Raw genomic sequence first — 8,851 nt, forward strand, 5'->3', positions numbered from 1 at the left:
TGCCCACCTCAGCCTCCCAAAGTGCTGGGATTACAGGCTTGAGCCACCGCGCCCGGCAATTTTTGTATTTTTAGTAGAGACGGGTTTCACCGTGTTGGCCAGGATGATCTTGATCTCCTGACCTCGTGATCCACCCACCTTAGCCTCCCAAAATGCTGGAATTACAGGTGTGAGCCACCGCGCCTGGCCAGAGCTATATTTCCATCAGCCTATATTCATATTTGGCTTTTTTGTTTTTTGTTTTGAGACAGGGTCTCACTCTGTCTGCATGACAGAGTGGTGCAATCACTGCAACCTCAAACTCATGGGTAATAGTGATCCTCCTGCCTCAGCCTCCCAAGTAGCCGGAACCACAGGCATGCACCACCACGCATGCGCGCGCGCGGGCGTGCGTGTGTGCGCGTAGAGAGAGAGACAGGGTCTCACTTTGTTACTCAGGCTGTTCTCAAACTCCTGGACTCAAGAAATCTTCTTGCCTTGGCCTCCCAAAGTATTGGGATTATAGGGATGAGCCATCACATCCAGCCCACTGTACCCATATTTGTTCATAAGTTTCTGCAAATATATTTATACCTGCAGTCTAAGGCAGTGCTCAAAACAATCAGCTTTCAGGCAGACTGCCTGCCTTTGGATCCTGATTCTAGCACTTACTACATATGTAACTACCAACAAGCCCCTTCACCTCTCTACATTAGTTTCCTAAACCGTAAAATGGAGACAGTAACAGTACCGTTTCTGTGAGCATTACATAAGTTGTTTAGCATTTGGTATGGTAGCTGATACATAATAAACACCAAATAAATCGTAGCTGTTATTACAAAACCTGGCAGGGCATGGTGGCTCACACCTGTAATCCCAGCACTTTGTGAGGCCAAAGGAGGTGGATAACCTGGGGTCAGGGGTTCAAGACCAGCCTGACCAGCAAGGTGAAACACCATCTCTATTAAAATACAAAATTAGCCGGGTGTGGTGGCGGGCTCCTGTAATCCCAGCTACAGGCTGAGGCAGGAGAACTGCTTGACTCCAGGAGGCGGAGGTTGCAGTGAGCCGAGAGCAAGCCATTGTACTCCAGCCTCGGCAACAGAGTGAGACTCTGTCTGGAAAGAAAGAAAGAAAGAGGGAGAGAGAGATGGAGAGAGAGGGAGGAAGGGAGGGAGGAAAGGAGGGATGGAGGGAGGGAGGGAAAGAAAGAAAGAAAAGAAAGGAAGAAGGAAGGAAGGAAAGAAAGAAAGAAGAAAGAAAAAGAAAGAAAGAAAGAAAAACCTTCTTGTCAATATATGCTTATTCCCCCAACTTCACAATCTCCTGGGTTCCCCCAGTACCCATGGAAGCTGGCAACAGGGAAATGGAGGCTGTAAACGGCAATGGTGATGAGCTCAGGCAGCACAGCTGTCTTCTTTACAAAAGCACATTAATGATGAGCCTGGAGAATGTATTAGATGTCAGCATGGCAAATACAGTTTCGGTTGTAACATGTCTGCTGTGCAAAACAAAATACATCCATTTAAGAGGCTATCAACCTGGAGTCCATGACCTCTCTGAAATTAGATGCAAAACTTGGTCTGTGTGCGCATTTTTCATGGTAAAGGGTCCATTGCTTTCGTCTGACTCATAATCTTAAAACGTCTTAAGTAAGAGAGTTAAGAACCCATGACCTACTCAGTACAATGTTCCCTGGGGGTAAAAAGTTCCCGGGGGCATCCAGCACCCCCTGTGGGAGTCTGTCAAAATTCCAGGGTTCACCAGCTGCAGAACTACGGGGATGCAAAAGCATTAGCAACACCTTGGAAGGAAAGTACACATGGGAAACCAAGAAACACTAAGAGGAAAAAAGCATTTTAGCCTAATGTGGTACAACTGCTGAGGTTTTCAGGCCTCCATCAAGGAGGAAAGAGAGCCCAGATTGCAGGTCTGTTCCAAGTGAGTGTGTCTGCAGGTTGTATTATGCGTGTGATGGTGGTGATGGGGGGTTACAGAAGCTTAGAGCGAACTTCCATCACTCCTACCCATCATTTTCTAGATATTTTATCATCCATTGATTCTTCTCCTCCGTCAGCTCTGAGGACCGTAGATTAACGTGAAACACAAAAGGGGAGGGCGAAAGAAAAGACAGCTCCAAAGGGAGCCGCGCGCCCGTTCTTTCATCCTGCGGTCCCTTTAAGAGAAGAACCTCTTGGGACCTGCAGTCCCAACCGACCCCAGTTTTAACCGAAACCCAACCCGGACTTCCCCCTCTTGACTCAAAAAAGACCAACTTTGGATTTTCCCTCCCCTATTGACCAATCAGATTCTGTTACCAGGCAGACTTCAGCGGCCGGCGGTGCGAGCCCGGCGCCTTCTGTCTCCGGGTGGCAGCGGCGACCAATGACAGAGCAGGCCGCCCGTGTATCTAGGCAGATCGCGGCTGTTACAACCATTCAGAAAAAGGAAAATAAAGCAACGCACGAGCCGGCTGGGCCAGGACCTTGGGGCTGGGCTGGAGTGAAGGTGGCTACGAGGTAGTTTCTCTTTCTCCCTTACCTTTATTGTTGCTTGTGCTGGAAGGCGACTGTTCAGAGGTAGGGAGGGGGCAAGACGAGTTGGGAGGAGAGCAGAAAAAGAATGTGGCTGTATCTTCCACAGCTTCTTCACCCATGTGCACGTGCCCGGAATCTGGGACCCCATTCCCCTGCCGGGTTGCTGACGCCCAGCCCCTTGAGTTCCGCTACCCCGCCCCCCACCCCCCACTTTGCCGAAACGGGGGATTGAATGGAGGGGGAAGGGAAGGAGGTGGGGGCGCGCCTCCGAATGGGCTGTTGTGGGAGATGACGTAGGGGCCGGCGACGTGGGGAGGGGGAGCAGCGGGGGAAGTCGTGGCGAGATTAAGTAATGAGAACTTGGGCCCAGTTTTTTTCCAAGCCTTGAAGGACAGAATATGTTCGTATCCTTTCTGACCTCCCAGGCATATGCAATGGTGAGGAGTATTTTTGAGAATTAGAGAACTTTGTTTTGTGATTGTTATTGTTTTTGAGAGGGAGGAGGGCAGTATGGGGTCAGAGGCAGAAATGAAAATTTCTTAGTAACGGATTCCCAGTCCCCCTCTCTCTTCCTTTACAGTTTTCCAGACTTGGGAGACTTCAGAAAGGTGGGGCTGATAGAATGGCGATGGCAAAGATCTCTTTGGGTATATATGGGCCTGGCGAAGTAATGGAATAATTTCTAATTTTTGGAGAAGGCAAGTGGTGAGAAAAAGACCACTGGGGAAATTCGGGGGCTTTGTTTCTGTTTCTCTGTCTTTCTGGATAAGGAGATGAGGGTGCCCTGGGGAAGGGAAGGCCAGTGTGAGTTACATCTTTATGCCTGTCCCTCTCAACTCTAGCCCTCATGCCGGGATGGCAGAAGATGAGCCTGATGCTAAGAGCCCCAAGACTGGGGGAAGGGCTCCCCCGGGTGGTGCTGAAGCTGGGGAACCTACCACCCTTCTTCAAAGGCTCCGAGGTACCATTTCGTAAGTACTCATCACATCTCCAAATCCTGTCCAAGACCTGGGTATAGATCCCTGTAGCCCTTCACTTGCGCTGTAGATGAACTGCCTCTCGGCAAGCGCATGGGAGCAAAGGGACATTCTTGGCCATGGTGGCCATCCTTGAGCACCTGCTGGACATTTCAGTCCGTTTCCCTCCCTGGCAGTCAGACAGAGAGACGGGGAAAATCTTTTATGTGACCTCCAGCTTTCTCCTCTTCCCCACAGCAAGGCCGTGCAGAACAAGGTAGAGGGAATCCTGGTAAGTGTGTTGCGGAAGAGGGCAATAGAGGGGTGGAAGTGCTGAGGGAACAGGATGTGAGGAGGACGGGCATTAACAAAACGTCCATGTGGGAGAGGCTGGGGCATCTCCCTTGGCAGAAGATAGTTGCCTTTGCAGACTTACTGCCAGTTTGACTGTGCGCCTCTCCCTTTATCTCTGTGAGCACTTGTGTAGAAGCCCAGCAGAGATGAAGTCAGAGCTGCTCCCCTTTCCTCCCCTCCTCGCCATCGTCGCCTGTAGGGCTCCTCAGAGCACCTGGTGTCAAATAATTTCTAAGGTCCTTTTTCAGTCTGACACCCTCTAAAGTCAGCTAGACTTTGGAGTGGGGATCAGAGGGTCCTACCTTGGGTCCTTCTTGGCCTTATTATTTCTCCTGCCTCTGTTCTCCCCTACCTCAGCAAGATGTACAAAAATTTTCTGACAACGACAAGCTGTATCTCTACCTTCAGCTCCCCTCAGGGCCCAGCACTGGAGACAAAAGGTAGGTCTGATGGTAGAGTTTCAGATGGCAGAGTTCTGATTCTTAGAGAAAGGTTCACTGGGTAGGGGTGAAGGGACTATGAAGGCTCCTAACTGCTGCCGTTGATGAAGAGGAGAGGTCCCCACCCTGACTTGGTTTACCAGGGAAAGGTAGATTCTGGGTGAACTAATTTGGTCCAGCACTATCAAAGTGGTCGTTTGGGAAGAACCAGGACAACTATTAGGGTCTTAGTAATGCTTGTTCCTTTTGCGTCTGCAGCTCAGAGCCAAGTACACTGAGCAATGAGGAGTACATGTATGCCTACAGGTGGATCCGCAACCACCTAGAAGAGCACACTGACACCTGCCTGCCAAAGCAAAGTGTTTATGATGCCTATAGGTGGGTGGAGGGGTGGGTGGCGGGGTGAGAGGGTTGGTCGGCATAGGACCCCCTCACCCCTGAAGAGCTTCCTGCCTTGATAAAGCCTGCCTTCTTAAAGGGTTCCTCACACTTGATCCCTAGGGACCCTTCGAGCCTACCCATGGCCTCCTTCTCTGAGTATCTTCCCACTCTGCCCCCCTCTCACTCAGGAAGTACTGTGAGAGTCTCGCCTGTTGCCGCCCACTCAGCACAGCCAACTTTGGCAAGATCATCAGAGAGATCTTCCCTGACATCAAAGCCCGAAGGCTTGGTGGCCGGGGCCAGTCCAAGTATCCTTGACTAGAGAGGTTGGGGCTGGAGGACGAGGAAGACTTAGGATGTGGAGGGCCAGGAGTGGAAGAGCTTAACTTGCTCAAGGGGCTTGGAGATCGCCATATATTGGCTGCTCCTTAACTTGCATCAGATATTGCTACAGTGGCATACGAAGGAAGACCTTGGTGTCTATGCCACCCCTGCCTGGACTTGACCTAAAGGGTTCTGAGAGTGTAAGTACCAAATCACCCTCCAATTCCACTCCTCTCCCAAGTAAAAGTCAGAGGTCTTTGGGGCATGCTCTGAGGGCTAACAGCCTCAGTCATTATGTACCTAGCTTATAAGTATGATAAGCTTCTGCCAACCCTACAGCTGAAGCAGAGGATGAAGAGAACTTGTGGGTTTCTACAATGGGATAGGTAGAGGATACTCCCATCCCCAGTCTGGTCTCAGCTTTGGTCAATAGTCTTTGGTCTCTGACAAGAGAGGGGGCAAGGATTCTTTAATTTGGAGTGTGATTGGGCATGTCCTTCCCTACTTCAGCCAGAAATGGGCCCAGAAGTAACCCCAGCACCTCGAGATGAACTGGTGGAGGCAGCCTGTGCCCTGACCTGCGACTGGGCAGAGCGGATCCTGAAGCGGTCCTTCAGTTCCATCGTTGAGGTCGCCCGCTTCCTGCTACAGCAGCACCTCATCTCTGCCCGATCTGCACATGCCCACGTGCTTAAGGCCATGGGGCTTGCTGGTGGGTGGACCCTCTCTTATGTCTCAGCAGCCCCGAGCCACCTTCAGCTTCAATGGCCCTCCCACACACTAGGATAGAGACACCTTGGATTTGCCTTCTCTTCCTGGAGACCCTTCTAAGACATGCTTTAGCACCCCGTTTCCCGTCCCTACCAGTCAATCAGAATCGCCTCACTCCCCTATTCCTGGTTCCACCTCACCTTCACTTTATTACCTTTTCGGCACCTCTGCAGAAGAGGACGAACACGCACCTCGGGAACGGTTGTCTAAATCCAAGAATGGTCTAGAGAACCTAGAGGGTGGAGCCCACAAGAAGCCGGAGAGACCAGCTCAGGTAAGGACGTCAGTAACCTGACTTTGCTGTCCTGGGCTGCGGGCTTAGTATATCCTTCTCCTGTTAGGTCCCATGCTTTTCCACCTCCTGTGCCTCGGGCATCTGTGTTTCCTCCAGTATTCAGTCTTCCCACCTTACTGTGTTCTTCTCTTTACTTTTTAGCCTCCTAAAGATCTGGAAGCCCGAGCTGGGGCTGGCCCTCTAGCACGTGGAGAGCGGAAGAAGAGTGTAGTTGAGAGCTCGGCTCCAGGAGCCAATAACCTGCAGGTTAACGCCCTAGTGGCTCGGCTGCCTCTGCTCCTTCCCCGGGCCCCTCGCTCGCTTATTCCGCCAATCCCAGTCTCTCCGCCTATCCTGGCCCCCAGGCTTCCTTCAGGTGCCCTGAAAGTGGCTACGCTGCCTCTGTCTAGTAGGGCCGGGGCCCCCCCAGCAGCTGTGCCCATCATTAACATGATCTTGCCAACCGTTCCTGCTTTGCCCGCACCTGGAGCTGGGCCTGGGCGAGCTCCGCCTGTGGGACTTACTCAGCCCCGGGGCACAGAGAACAGAGAGGTGGGCATAGGTGGTGACCCAGGACCACATGACAAGGGTGTCAAAAGGACAGCTGAAGTACCTGTGAGTGAGGCCAGTGGGCAGGACCCACCAGCTAAAGCAGCGAAGCAGGATATAGAGGATACAGCAAGTGATGCCAAAAGGAAACGGGGGCGCCCTCGAAAAAAGTCAGGTGGAAGTGGGGAAAGGAATTCTACCCCTCAGAAGTCAGCAAATGCCGTGGACTCAGCCCAGTCCTCAAGGTTACCATGGGAGACATGGGGCTCAGGAGGGGAAGGCAACTCAGCTAGAGGGACAGAGAGGCCAGGACCAGTGGGAGAGGCCGAAAGGGGGGCAGTGCTTGCCCAGGGTCAGGAAGATGGTAGTGTTTCCAAAGGAGGGAGGGGCCCCAGTTCCCGGCATACCAAAGAAGCAGAAGATAAAATTCCCTTGGTCCCCTCGAAAGTGAGTGTCATCAAGGGCAGCAGAAGCCAAAAGGAGGCTTTTCTGTTGGCAAAGGGAGAGGCAGGCACTGCGGCACAGGGTAATAAAGACTTAAAGGAGCATGTGCTTCAAAGCTCCTTATCCCAGGAGCATAAAGACCCCAAAGCAGCACCCCCATGATAGAGGTCTGTGGGAAGAGTGTTTGTATCCGTACATTAACTTTGCCACGTAGAGGCCCTTCTCTGCACTTGCTTCTCATTTGGCTGTTCTTTTCCTAAGGAAGTCCATTCTCCTCTGTACAGACCAGTCTTCTTAGTACCTGGTTGCTGCCTCTAACCTTTTCAGCTTGATACCCTTGGCTTTAGTGTAACCAATAAATCTTTAGTGACCTTACCTGTATCCCTGTGCTATCCTGTGGGAAGGTAGGAATGGGCTAAGTATGATGAATGTATCGGTTAGGGATCTTTTGGTTTTAAATCACAGAAAACCTACTTCAAACTGGCTTCACATAAAAACGACTTACTGATTGATGTAACTGGCAAGTCCACAGGTAGTGCTGGCTCCAGCTGAAGCCTGACCCAGTAGCTCAGTATGTCTCTAAATACCAGACTTTATTCTCACTGTTGCATCTTCTGTAGGACCATCTTAAGTCTGGGCCACTTCGTGGCTGCCAGCATTCCTAGGACTACACGTTTCCCCATTTATGTCCAATCAGAAAAAGAAGGCATCTTTGTGCCGGAAATCCCAGCAAAAGCCCTACCATTCACACTGATTAGGCCTGGGTCACATGTCCACCCCTGGCCAATCACTGTGGCCAGGAGGATGCTACATACATGCTAGTTTGCTTATTCTACTTGGTGGACTACACCTTTGGGGAAACGGGTGGGGTCAGCTTCCCCAAAATCACATGGATTCCCCAGATGGAAACTTGGAACAGAGAGTTGCTGGGGTGGCCGCTGACACCCAGCGACTATTACTTAAGCTTGCTAAATGGAGATCAGCTAGACCTGCTTTCTTTTCTCCTCAGTCTTGCATTTCCCTTAATGCAAGCTGTAGTGTCTTTCCTCTTGCTTCCAGCCTCAGAAGGAAGGAGAGGGAAGCCATTCTCCAGTCTCAGACACAGTCCCTTTTTTCCTACCTCCATCTCAGAGATGGAGCTCCTTCCTTTGCCTGTGTCTTCATTTTTGTTTTCTCCTCATTCCTGCTTCCCTATCTCTCACTCTATTGCCACTTCCACCAACTAGAGTGAAAGACTTACTTCCTAGCCATTTCATGAAGTCCGCTCTGTATCCACCAGGTGGCAGCCTCTTGTCATATGTGTCAGGACTTAGCCAGGACTGTGGGGTTTAGGTGAGATGTCACGGAAAGAGCTAGTTCTGCCATCAGGCAGCACCAATGGGAGAGGAATGCAGACCCTCTAGATGTATCCTTGGGAAGAGCAATAAACCAACTAATATTTATTGAAGACCTACTTTATCCTCTACATAGGGTAGTTTCTGTCAGGGAATCTTGGTTCTTCCCAAGAAATACTGATTTTCTTTCAGGGAGACTTTATGTGTTCATTTATTTCCACCACAGCAGATTTTAAGAAACTATAATATGTAATGTTTGATATCTATATAAGAGTATATCTAACGTTAATAAATTATGATGCATACTAATGAGTACCTATGACCCGTAACACAATTTATACATTAAAACATTTGAAATACCATTGTGTTTGTGTTCCTCCCTAGCCTGTCCCCCACCTCTTCATAGCATTAATCACTGGTCCTTAATTTTTGTGTCTATTATCTGCTATAGATATTTTTAACAATATATATGTATGTATGCTTTTTTTTTTTTTTTTTTTTTTTTTTT

The 8,851-nt window shown here is 50.2% G+C and overlaps 1 protein-coding gene across 7 annotated transcripts; it reads left to right on the forward strand.

The window, feature by feature from the left end:
- The first annotated feature begins 2,326 nt into the window (after positions 1–2,326).
- Positions 2,327–8,705, forward strand: RFX5 (regulatory factor X5). 7 transcript variants are annotated; one of them, XM_017546271.1, is made up of 11 exons: positions 2,327–2,498; positions 3,097–3,214; positions 3,359–3,487; positions 3,731–3,764; positions 4,184–4,266; positions 4,525–4,644; positions 4,836–4,955; positions 5,090–5,171; positions 5,482–5,683; positions 5,916–6,016; positions 6,179–8,705. In XM_017546271.1, the coding sequence occupies exons 3-11, from the start codon at positions 3,372–3,374 to the stop codon at positions 7,169–7,171; spliced, it is 1,851 nt and encodes a 616-aa protein (XP_017401760.1). In that variant the 5' UTR covers positions 2,327–2,498; positions 3,097–3,214; positions 3,359–3,371; the 3' UTR covers positions 7,172–8,705. The 7 variants fall into 7 exon arrangements, with proteins under 7 accessions (XP_017401760.1, XP_017401757.2, XP_017401758.1 ...); XM_017546269.2 differs by having other exon boundaries at positions 2,411–2,498; positions 3,097–3,221; XM_017546272.2 differs by having other exon boundaries at positions 2,457–2,558; positions 3,097–3,221.
- The last annotated feature ends 146 nt before the right edge of the window (positions 8,706–8,851 follow it).

This window comes from Cebus imitator, unplaced genomic scaffold (assembly GCF_001604975.1).
Source record: "Cebus imitator isolate Cc_AM_T3 unplaced genomic scaffold, Cebus_imitator-1.0 Scaffold188, whole genome shotgun sequence".
Lineage (NCBI taxonomy): Eukaryota > Metazoa > Chordata > Mammalia > Primates > Cebidae > Cebus > Cebus imitator.